Source organism: Colobus angolensis, unplaced genomic scaffold (genome assembly GCF_000951035.1).
Source record: "Colobus angolensis palliatus isolate OR3802 unplaced genomic scaffold, Cang.pa_1.0 Scaffold404, whole genome shotgun sequence".
Lineage (NCBI taxonomy): Eukaryota > Metazoa > Chordata > Mammalia > Primates > Cercopithecidae > Colobus > Colobus angolensis.
Window position 1 is genome coordinate 286,737 of NW_012117422.1, and position 12,264 is coordinate 299,000.

Sequence of the window (12,264 nt, forward strand, 5' to 3'; positions counted from 1 at the left end):
AAAAAAAAAAAAAGGGAGATATTTTATGTTTTTCTTTTCATACTAAGTCTCCAAAACCCACATATAGTGAACACTTACCGTACATTTCCACTGGGACCTGCTGGGTTTCCAGTGCTCCACGGCCACACGTGGCTGCTGTACTACACGGGGCACCTCTAATCCACTGTCAACGTGGGCGGCCTCAGTAACCCCATTAACACGTAAACAGGTCCTGCCCTCCTCTGGTCATGACTCTTCACTGGCTTCTCATCTCACCTAGAGTCAAAGCTGCAGCACTCACAGGGTCTACGGACTTTCGGTGACTTGGCCTTCTGCCACCTCTCTGGTCTCACCTCCTACACCTGGTCAGTCTCCTAAGCCCTGGTCCCAGGAGCCCGTGCCATGCCCAATCCTGTCTCCCAGCTTGCTGTGCTCTCTGCCTCCAACACTCTGCCCCAGACACACTATGGCTGGTTCCTCTGCTTCTTTCAAGTTTCTCCTTCAGTGCTGCCTGATCAAAGAGGTCACCCATGAGTAACAGAGAGAAAATGGAGCCCCCTTCTTTCCTCTGGCACTCCTGATCCCCTCATCCTGCTTTATTTCAACCCACAGCCCTTATCACTGCCTGACATATTGTATGTTTATTTGCTTACTGTCTCCCTCACTGGACTATTAGCTCTAAGTGAACATGCACCCTGTCTGATGTGTTCACTGTTCTACTCCTGGGGCCTAGAATAGCAGCTGGCACCTAACAGGAATGCAATAAAATGTGTTTGCATACATGAAGCCGAGTGCCTGGGAGGGGCCAAGAGTGGTGTTTACTCAGCTTTCAGGAAGTGTGGGGCCTCATGGAGGCAGAGGAGGCTTGACCACCCTGTTCACTGCCCCTGCCACTCAATCCAACTTCACTCTTTCTTGAAATCCCAGATGAAGCCCAATCTCCTCCACACCTTTCTTAATATCTCCAATCCACACTGATTCTGCCCACCCCTTCCCACCCACTCATCTATGTAGTAATTTATTTAGCATCTATTATTGGGGCGGACAATGTAAAGGCCTGCCTGGGCCAGACCACACACGGTTCTAGAGCACTGAGGACACGTGCAGCCACAGCTCCCATGCCTGTTGCCCAATGAGACGGGGCCTGCAGGGCTGGGCACTGATTTTTCCAGAGAAGCTGGATCTGTGAGTTTTTTTTTGAGACAGAGTCTCGCTCTGTCGCCCCGGCTGGAGTGCAGTGGCCGCATCTCAGCTCACTGCAAGCTCCGCCTCCCGGGTTTATGCCATTCTCCTGCCTCAGCCTCCGAGTAGCTGGGACTACAGGCGCCCGCCACCTCGCCCGGCTAGTTTTTTGTATTTTTTAGTAGAGACGGGGTTTCACCGTGTTAGCCAGGATGGTCTCGATCTGTGAATTTATATATGGACTCTTCTAATGGCCAAATGTTTTTGCAAATTCAGACTCAACAACAGAAGCAGCACATCCATCTTGTCACACCAGAAAGCAAGGAATCAAAGACGACCAGTGTTGTGCCCAGGGACTCTCAGCGCCAGCCCAGATGAGCCCCTCTGGCCACATACAGAATAAGCATAGTGATTCCAGTGGAAAGACACACATCAAGTTGCTTAAATCCATACGTTCATAATTACAATAAAAAGTAAACCAAAAAACTCACTGGTCACATGTGGAAGGCACTAGAAAACCAACTCATCATTATTTTGACAACTGGAGATTAAGAAGGAAGAGTAAAAGATGTATTCTGCCTTTCCTCTATGAACCGTGCCTGGGGTCAGCTTCCCTCTTTGGGAGAATTTCAGCTCCCAGATGAAAGGAGGAATGGAATGAGCGTGCCGCTGGCCGCTGGATCCAAGCATATTCTCAATGACAGACAGTAGCACAGAGAGGTGGCCGGTCGCCCGACATCTCTTGTTGGAAGTAAACAGCACCTTGAGCCTGCCCACAGGCAAACCGGCCAGAACCAAAATCAGCTGAGCCTGATTGTGATCATGGCTCTCGGTCTCACTGCTCAACCAACTTAAAGGAAACAGGGGACACAGGAGCTTGCTGCTATACGCCTGCAGTGGATGCAATCAGCAAAATCAGACAATGAGAGACTATATGGCACAAGTTGCCCATTCCTTCAACAAAATACTGTGGAAGAATAAACAAGAACTAGGTGGAACAGAAGTCCATAGATTAAAGGGATTTAAGAGACCTATCAATCAACAGTGACATGTGTGACTTTTGTGTGTCTCAGTTCAAATAATCAAACCGTGAAAAGTACACGGGGAAGTGTGTACTTTTTTGATGTGTACAATATTTGATGATATTAAGGAATTATTAAGTTTGCTGGTACAATAGTGATATTGCAGTTCTACCAGCAAGAACTTCAGACTGAAAGCCTGGCAGGGAAGGCCATGAGAACAAAGCCGAAGTATATAGGCCTCCACAGTGTGGCTTTGCTCTCAGTGCAGCAGCAACGCAGAAAGGACGGCCAGAGAGGGTTCCTCATGGGCACTGGGCCCAGCAGGAGTGAGGAGTATCAGGGTGTGTGGCTAGGGGAGCAGAGAGGCTGTGATGTTGGTGGGCAGTGTGGGTCTGGGCTAGGGGTCTCTTGCCAGCTCCTACACATCAGCCCCTAGGCGGAGGCCCACAGCAGGCACCATGGGGTCAGGCTCCAGCGGGGAGGCTGACGCATGCCCTGGCTCTTCCTGACCCTGCTGCTCCCAAGGGGCTTCTCACCTCTGTGCTAGGGTCCACAACGCTGGCTTTCCTGCTCCCAACGATACTGCCTGGCTGCTTGGATGGCGTTTTCTGGAGGAAGTCAGAGATCCTCTGAACCAAGAAATCACGGTCTTTCAGGTTGGCAAACAGGAATGTCATTTTGCTTTTGGTGCTGATGGACAGGGGGCTGGGCAGCACGCTGGAGCTGTCGGCTTTTTCGACAATGGTCACCTGAGAAGGTGGAAGAACTCTTTTTGGTGTCTGCATCTCAGGTCCTGCCGCTGGGCATGCTTTGTGAATGGAAGACTGTCATGCAGCTGTCCCCTCCTGGGCACAATGCAGTGAGTGGCCCGACTGCCCTTATATTCTGACTCTGCCACCCGCTGCACGTAACCCCGACCAAGCTGCCTGTGCCTCTAAGGTCCTGTTTTTCCTGTCGATGGGGGTGAGCACACTGGCCGTGCAGGGCGGTTCTGAGGATGATGATGTCAAGTGTTCAGCCCAGCTGCCGGCCTTCACTGGCTCTCAGAAGGCTGTCCTAAAGCAGGGCAAATGGTCTTGCTTGCAGGACTGTCCCCTGCACTTGTTCCCAGGGAACACTTTTTGACAACAGGGGTCCTGGAGCTTGGCTCTGAACCCTTCTGAGGTGTGGAGGGCACAGGACAGGCTTTCAGCGGGCACCTCTGCAGAGCCCAAGGCCTGGCAGGGAGACAGATGAGGGATGCACCAGCTGAGCAGTCAGCAGGGGTGAGTGCTGGGAAGGGGGAAGGCTGGGTGGCCCCAGGGGAGGTGGCCACTGAGCTAAGACCTGGTCCAGCCAGGTAAGTGCTGGGGGAGATGGGCGGGGGCACAGCAGTCACCCTGCAGACGGGGGTGGGACTGCCTGAGGGAGGAAGAGAAGGCCAGAGAAGCCAGGACAGCATGACTGGGGACGTGGGGGAGGGTGTATGTGCACTTTTTATGTCTGTGTGTGAGCATATACATGGGGTGTGCCTGGGCGCAGGTCTGAGAGGGGGCAGAGGCGCACAGAAGGCCTCACAGGTCACAGGAGGGAGGTGGGAGAAGACACTAGAGGACTCTAAGCAGGTTGCCAACATGCTCTGACTGACATTTCAAATTTTGCTGGTTGCTGTGGGAGGATGTGTCGTAAAGGGGCTAAGTGTGTTGGGCCAGGTGTGGTAGCTCATGCCTGTAATTCCAACACTTTGGAAGGCTGAGGAGGAAGGATCACTTGAATCCAAAAGTTTGAGACCAGCCTGGGCAACAAGGCAAACCCCTGTCTCTGTTAAAACAACAACAACAACAACAACAAAACAGCTAGGTATGGTGGCACACATCTGTTGTCCCAGCTACCTGGGAGGTTGAGGTGGGAGAATCACTTAAGCCCAGGAGATCGAGGCTGCAGTGAGCCATGATCACACCACTGCATTCCTGCCTAGGCAAGAGTGAGATCCTGTCTCAAAAAACAAACAAACAAAAAAAAAAAACAAAGTGGAGGTGGGGGTTAAGTGTGGTTAGGGAGTGGCTAAAGGAGATGACGGTGTCTTAGGTGGCAGCCATGGAGAGGAAGGGCTGAGCTCTGCGGGGTGAGCTGGCAAGACATGCTGTAGGTAGGACACAGGGAGGAGGGAGAGGTTGGAATCTAGGCTGATACGTGGTTTTTACCTGGGCAAAGGGTGGAAGAGGGGTCACTTCCCAAGGGAAGTATGGAAGGGCGTGGTTGGGAGTGAAATTCAAGAGCCCACTACACCCACAGCAGAGTGAGCTGCGTGCGCAGGAGCCTGCAGGCTGGAACGGGGAGGAGCAGGTGTGTTGAGGGGTCAGCGTTGGCCGCCTCCACCCTGACCAGCTGCAGAGTTCATCACCAGAGCAAACTCAGCCCTCCAGCGTGGGCTAGTCCTGCTCCCCGAGCTCCACCAGGGTTCTACCATCTGAGATGTCAAAGGCCCAGCAGGAGAAATTCAAATGGAGCTTCAGGTGTCAGGATGACCCCTAGGCCCAGGGGCCAGGTCAGTACAGTGCCCGGGACAGATCCACAGGGCCCTAGTGCTAATAGAATGTGGGGTCTGGGTCACACCTGAGCCTCTCAACCTGGAGCTTTTAGAGCTGTGGCTCTTCTGAGTTCCTTCTCTCTGACTTCTCTTGGGGAAACCGAGGCAGCAACTCTCCCACACCTATTCTCAGCTACAGCTACACCTTGAGGGATTTGTGCAAATGGCAGGAAGGTCTTTAAGAATCTCAGCTGGGGCCGGGCGCGGTGGCTCAAGCCTGTAATCCCAGCACTTTGGGAGGCCGAGACGGGCGGATCACGAGGTCAGGAGATCGAGACCATCCTGGTCTACACAGTGAAACCCCGTCTCCAACAAAAAATACAAAAAACTAGCCGGGCGAGATGGCGGGCGCCTGTAGTCCCAGTGACTCGGGAGGCTGAGGCAGGAGAATGGCGGGAACCCGGGAGGCAGAGCTTGCAGTGAGCCGAGATCGTGCCACTACACTCCAGCCTGGGCGACAGAGCGAGACTCCGTCTCAAAAAATAAATAAAAATAAAAATAAAAATAAAAATAAAAAGAATCTCAGCTGGGCGCGGTGGCTCATGTCTGTAATCCCAGCACTTTGGGAGGCCGAGGTGGGCGGATCACAAGGTCAGGAGATCAAGACCATCCTGGCTAACACAGTGAAACCCCGTCTCTACTAAAAATCCAAAAAATTAGCCGGGCGTGGTGTCAGATGCCTGTAGTCCCAGCTACTCGGGAGGCTGAGGCAGGAGAACGGCATGAACAGTGAGCCGAGATCACACCACTGCACTCCAGCCTGGGCAACAGAGCGAGACTCCATCTCAAGAATAAATAAATAAATACATAAATAAAAATAAAAGAATTTCACTTGCTGCTTCTTATAATTAAACAGTCAGTGCCCTGCTTGGCCACAAGGAAAAGGAGTCCTTGGGACCTATCCTGACTCAGTCTCATGTCTTCTATTTGGGCAAGGTGCCTTATCCTTGCTGTCCACACCCCTTCACTGTAGTGCAGGGCAGATGGCCTTATTCCCACCAGGGTCACTGTGGAAGCCCAAGAAGGAGCAAGTGAGAGCCAACACCGCCCACAGGGGAGAGCCGACCTCTGGTGGCCTGCTGGAGCCCGAGCCACAGCCAAGGTGGTGTGTCCAGAGAGGACTGGTGAGGTGGCCTCTGAGAATGACATGTGGGACTGGTGCAGGAACAGGGTCCTTTAAGCCCAGCCACAGAGCAGTGCTTTGCCAAAATTCAACTGCAGGGCCCAGAAGGCAAGCCTGACGGAAACTCATGCACCCTGTCTCCACTAGGCAAGTGACTCGAGAGGGCAAGCAGTGTGCCCCCACCATGTTACCTGCCTCCCCCACAGGACAGGTGCTTGTGGAGGGGCTCACTCGGCCTACATCCTCCACCTGTCCCATCACTGAGTGACATGTGGCTGTCTGGGCTACGGCCTCCTCCCAGATGCCCCTAGTAAGCCAGGGTAGAGCAGGACAGGCTGGTCCCTGAGCTGACTGACCCCTCAAGGATAGAAAGGCCCTGGCCTCTCAACTAGGAGATGCTGACCTCCCTCAGGGGTATGATGAGGTGGCACGCGTCCTCCTCCTTGCTGGCGAAGCAGATGTAGTTGTTGGAGATGAACATCTGGCCAGGGATGTGCAGTTTGTTGAACGGTGTCCACAGGGTGCAGCTCGTGTGGCCATCCAGCCGCTCATCCCTGGGTAGCCGGAACGTGGCTCGGTAGCACTCATTCTTGGCTCGGGCGTCCAGGTCTCTGGGGAAACAAGATGGGAGGACAGGAGGAAAGGGGACAAAGTCAGGACCAGCACACTCTCAAGGAAGCCTTGGAGCCTCCCCAGGCCTGTTTCCACATGAGATTCAGGATCCCTGGGGTTCCCCCTGGAGGAAGTCATGCTCGGGGACCTGAGAGTTCAGTAGAAGATGCACGCTGAGTCACCAGGCAGAAGGTGAGACAGTCACATAACCAGCAGAGAGGCGGCCAGCAAGCAATGTGTCCTGAGACTGCTTTGAAAAGGACACCTAGACGCTGGCCTGGGCAATGTGCAACCCATCCCTCGGTACTGAAGGGCAGGCAGAGCCCAGAGCGTCTGCACTGGCCCCACTCAGATGGACGGCTCTGGACAGCTCTTCCACCCTGGGCAGGCCTAACCCCAGGTTTCACCTTGAAGCCGAGGTGAGGAGCTCCCCACAGGGAGGTGTGGAGCTAAAACTAAAGCATGCGGCTGCTAACAGACGTGCACACCTGTGTATCTCATGGCTGTGACAGTGGCCTGGCCCAGGGCCCCACCCCTTCAGTGGCTCTGTTCACATAAACTCTCCCAGCCCCAAAGGGAGCCTCCTGCCTGGCCTGGGCTGCCATGGCCTAAGCAGGGCCTGGCTGCACCCTCACTGGCAGTGCCAGCATGGCCACGCTCCATCTCTACTGTTCTTTCCAAAAGGTCCCACGGCCAACCAGCACCCATACCCCAAGGGCAACATGCTGGCACGATCTTCTGCTTCTGGGGGTGGACCCCAGAGTTTGGGCCTAGACCATAGTCTGTGGGTGCAATGCAGGAAATGGCCTGGTTGGAATGAGGTTGCTGAACACATGGGTGTGAATTTGGCTGTGCTCAGGTTGGCTGTGGGACCCAGGGAACCTCAGAGATCTTGGCCAGCCTCTTGAGTTTCTCATAAGCTACAACCTAGAAGCCCAAACACAAGTAGCCCAGGAGGGCTGGCTGCTATGATGTGTTCCTATCTATCAACCCTCTGGACAGGGCAGCAGGGACCTCAGACCCACACATGGCCCATCTCCTTGGCTGGCTTCAGACCCAGAGGTCTGCTTCCACATCAAACTCAGGACCCCTGGGGTCCCATGGCTGGGAGGGTCCTCTGGCCAGAGAGTCTCGGGATATACAGGAGAGCTGTCAATCACGGTGGGATGGAGGCCGTGCACTTGAGCCCAGATTCACCAAAGCCTTTCTGGGGGCGTCAGAGCACCTCAGCTGAGGTGGCTAGATCCTGGCTCCACTGCTCACTGAGGGACTTCAGGCAACTTACTTGACCTCTCCGTGCCTCAGCTTCCTTGTCTGATACCTAGGGGATGGTAAGAGACCCTTCCCATCGTAGGGCCAAGAGGAATAAAGTGTGAAAAGCCTCCTCCCCAATAGTGGTCAGGACATCACTGCTATCTCCTACTGCCTCTCCACACAGTACTGCAATGATCTGTTTATGGCTTCCCTCCCAAGTGGGGAGCCCATGAGGGGTAAATGTGGACACCTTCTCCAGGTCTACACACTTGGACCAGGCGGGTCCCAGCCAAGGTCAACAAACCTGGCTCACATGAGCCCACCCCAGCCCTGGAGGGTAACGCACCGCTTCAGGGCTGAGATGTTCCTGTGTGGCCGGACAGGCCTGGGCAGGATCTTGTCCTCCAGGAAGCCCTCACTGTCCAGCAGCTGCCGCATGGCCAGGTTGGCCAACTGCTCCATGAGCTTGAAGGTCTCGCCGATGTTGAGGAACATGGAGAAGAAGAGCTCCTGGTTGCGTGTGTCCACACGGATGCTCTCGGGGAAGAGCAGGGTGGCGTTCTTCTCCAGACGCGTTATGTCCACCCACTGCACCACGAGGCTCACTGTGCCCGCAGGGACAGACACACTGCGGGTTAGGGCCTGGCAGGGTGAGGCTCCTGATGCCCATCTGTACCCCAGACCCACCCTAGGGAACTGCTCTCTGGGGGCAGCACTTCCTGCATGCCCAGGCCTGGCTGGGCTGGGTCACGCCCTCCATGTGGAGGGACCAGGCCACTGAGGTGTCCACTGCCTTTCAGACCAAGCACACACGGTGTCTGCCCCACCAGTGGCTGAAGGGGAAAGGAACGAATGTGCAAAGGGGAACCACCAAGACCCACCCCGCAGCTCCCCTAAGTGGGAGCGCACTGATGTGTGAACAGTCACAGCACAGCACGGTCAACACAAAGCAGGACCCAGCCCCTGCTGACGGGAGGTGACTGGCCACCTGGTTCTGACAGGTAAGTGGCAAGGGCAGGAGGGGGCACAGGGAGGCTGTGGGCTGAGGGAGACGAGGAGGGAGGAGGGCTTGGTGGGCTTGGGGATGGCTAAGACCTTGGGGGCTCTTTCTGGAGCTGCTGGGGAACCAGGCTCGCATCCTGTGGCCGGGGTGTCTGCAGAGAGGGACCTGCAGCAGATGAGGGCTGTGGCACACACCCAAGGCACTGTATGGCATGGAATCACCAGGAATTCGGGGCAGACGTGTGCCCGAATACACCAGCTCAGCAGAAGAGGGCAGGGCAGGCATGTGGAGTCACCATGTGGAGAACCCTACTAGCGAGTGGTGGCCACGGTAAAAGCCGGCTGGGAGCAGGTGGATGCCTGGCCAAGGCTGGACAGTCCCACCCTGGACTGCGAAGGTGGCATTTGGGTTTCAGGGAGATCCCTCTGGTAGCCATGTGGGGATGGAGAATCTGGAGGCTGAGGGCAGGGAGGGGCTGAGGGTGTGGGGGCTGGGGCACACTGAGGGGCTAGCTCACCTTCCTTCCCCAGCAGGAAGGAGTAGAAGCACAGGTGGTTGACCGTCAGGTAGAGCCAGCCCTGCCTGGGCACGCGGCCCTTCCAGTAGCTGCAGGAGTAGTAATTCACCAGCTTCTCGCCCTCAGGCATCCCAAACTGCTTCCGCATCTTCAGTTCGGCCTCCTTGAACTTCCCAGGGTCCTCGTCTCCCTGGGGCTGCAGGTTCTTGTTCTCTTCTGCGATGATGCCCTGGAGGAAGACAAGAGGACAAGAGCTTGCCCTGCACAGTCCTGGACAGGTCACAGCGTGGAGCAGAGAGGCCCCGGGAACCCAGGACTCATGGACCTTGGTCTACGGGCTACAGGCACAGGTGGAAACAGTCAGCGGCTCTTGCTGGGCTGCAGTCAAGGCACACGGATGACAGATGCTGTCTGTGTGACTCTCCAGATAAAGCTCCTGCAACTCCCTGAACTACTGTCATCACCAGCTGTGAGCAGAGACTTTAAAAAAAAATTAAGACAGGGTCTCACTGTCACCCAAGCTGGAGTGCAGCCTCAACCCAACAGCTGAAGCCATCCTCCTGCCTCAGCCTCCCTAGTAGGTGGGACTACAGGTGTACTCCACTACACCTGGCTAATTTTGCACTTTTTGTAGAAATGGGGTTTTGCCATGTTGCCCAGGCTGGTCTCAAACTCCTGGGCTCAAGTGATCTGCCCGCCTCAGCCTCCCAAAGTGCTGGGATTATGGGAGTGAGCCACTGTGTCTGGCCTGACACTTTTAAAATGAACATTTCAGTTATTTTCATGTAAAATTACTGAAACATACTATCCATAAACATGGCAAAAAAATGCATATAGTAGAAAACTGTATTCAGTGAAAAGGGAATCTTTTCTGGCCCTCTGTAGTGACTTTCCTGGTTCCTTCCAGACATGCAAACACCGACGGATTCACAAGCAAATGTGTGTTTTCCTCTTTCCCCCTTTATTTGCCCAAATGGGATCACCCCACAGCTCTGTTCTGTAAAGTGCTTCTCTTATCACATCCTGGAGGACGTTCTGCACTTGACCCCCTGTATGCCGGGGGCCTCCCGCCTCTTGGCTCTGCACACAAACCAGCAGCAGGGCCCACAGGTTCAGGGCCTGTCCTTACTCCCTCATGCTGCTGGCATTGTTGCAGGGCTCAGGGTGCCCAGACAACCCCCTGGGCCACAGAGCCAGCCCCAAGCCTCCTGGGGTAAAACAGGTCCTCAGTAGTGCCATCAGCTCAAAATGTACACGCCGATTTTCTAGAAAGACAATTACAGGATAAACTAAAGTAAGTCAAGATCAGTGCTGGTGGCTGGGCCACCTCCCATCCCTCTGTTCACGGGCAGCGAGGACAGCCACGAGTCTAGGTGAGGACTGAAAGGTGGGGTCTGTTCTGATTTCTTCTATTTCTCAGAGTAGCCAGGGAAGGAAACTAGAATATGCCATCCCAAAATATGCATTTTTGACATAAGAAGTATTTTGAGTTGAAGGCAAGTAAGTAGCAGCAAACACAGGAAAAGTTCTCTCTGCTCTCCCCCTTTCTGCCTAAAAGCTGGATATACATTCTCCTTTACTGGAGACAATTCTAGATTCCTATCAGCCCTGAGATGACACCACAGGCATCTGCAAACAAACCTGACTCCATTAGTTTCATCCCATGTATTTATCTTCTCACAGTTTCTTGCCCTTGGAAGCCTAAGCTGTTTCTTCTGTCCTGTTACTGCTCTTTAAGTAGACTGTTCCTGTGTTAAGAGGCTGTATAAACCCAATTCTAACTAAACTTCTGAGTTACCCATCCACGTTTCTCCCATGAATATATGAGATACACACATTAGTAAACTTCTGTTTTTCTCTTGTTAATCTGTCTTTTCTAACAGAGCCCCAGCCAAGAACCTAAATGGGGAGAAGAAAAAAGGGTTTTTCTTTCCTTCCACCAGTGCTACCGCAGTTGCGATCTAAACATCCCTCTCCAAAGTGCTGGGATTACAGGTGTGAGCCATAGTGCCTAGCCAAATTTGTGTTCTTTTAAGCCACTAAGTTTATGGTAATTTGTTGCAGAAGCAACTGGAAACTAATAAATATTATTCTAATAAAGTGTCCATTTTGTCTCAATTCTTCTTTTTTTTTTTTAGACAGGGTCTCGCTCTGTTGCCCAGGCTGGAATGCAGTGGTGCAATCTCGGCTCACTGCAACCTCTGCCTACCAGGTTCAAGCAATTCTTGTGCCTCAGCCTCCCAAATAGGTGGGATTATAGGTGTGCACCACTATGCCCAGCTAATTTTTTGTATTTTTAGTAGAGACAAGGTATTGCTATGTTTGCCAGGCTGGTCTTAAACTCCTGGCCTCAAGTGATCCACCTGCCTTAGCCTCCCAAAGTGCTGGGATTATGGGTGTGAGACACCACGCCAGCCCCATTTTGTCTAAATTCTTAAAGGTACTGGTTTAAGGCTGTTTTGTCATCCTCTCTCCTTAGAGCTTTGCTTTTTTACAGATGCTCTTCACAGCGTATTTTGAGACAGAGTCTCGCTCTGTTGCCCAGGCTGCAGTGCAGTGGCACGATCTCAGCTCACTACAAGCTCTGCCTCTCGGGTTCACGCCATTCTACTGCCTCAGTCTCCTGAGTAGCTGGGACTACAGGTACCCGTTACCATACCTGGCTAATTTTTTTGTATTTTTAGTAGAGATGGGGTTTCACCGAGTTAGCCAAGATGGTCTCGATCTCCTGACCTTGTGATACGCCCACCTTGGCCTCCCAAAGTGCTGCGATTACAGGCGTGAGCCACTGCACCTGGCCGAGCCTTCCTTCTTTTGTAAGATTGAAGGCTTTAAATTTCCTTCTGCGTATTGCTCTCACTGCATTCCACACATCCTGACATGCAGTAGTATTTCAATAATTTTCTTTTTTTTTTTTTTGAGATGGAGTCTCGCTCTGTTGCCCAGGCTGGAGTGCAGTGGTGTGATCTCGGCTCACTGCAACTTCTGCCTCCTAAGTCCAAA

General features: G+C 53.5%; 1 protein-coding gene across 4 annotated transcripts in view; it reads right to left on the reverse strand.

Annotated features, from left to right (window-relative positions):
* TBC1D9B (TBC1 domain family, member 9B (with GRAM domain)) overlaps window positions 1-12,264 on the reverse strand; it is a 41,499-nt gene that overhangs the window by 24,059 nt on the left and 5,176 nt on the right. For all 4 annotated transcript variants that reach the window (XM_011955968.1, XM_011955967.1, XM_011955966.1 and 1 more), the window contains exons 3-6: window positions 9,262-9,490; window positions 8,088-8,346; window positions 6,279-6,486; window positions 2,720-2,932 (exon numbers count right to left, since the gene is read on the reverse strand). In XM_011955968.1, coding sequence (XP_011811358.1) covers window positions 2,720-2,932; window positions 6,279-6,486; window positions 8,088-8,346; window positions 9,262-9,409 — 828 coding nt within the window. In that variant the 5' untranslated portion in view covers window positions 9,410-9,490. The remainder of the gene's footprint in view (window positions 1-2,719; window positions 2,933-6,278; window positions 6,487-8,087; window positions 8,347-9,261; window positions 9,491-12,264) is intronic.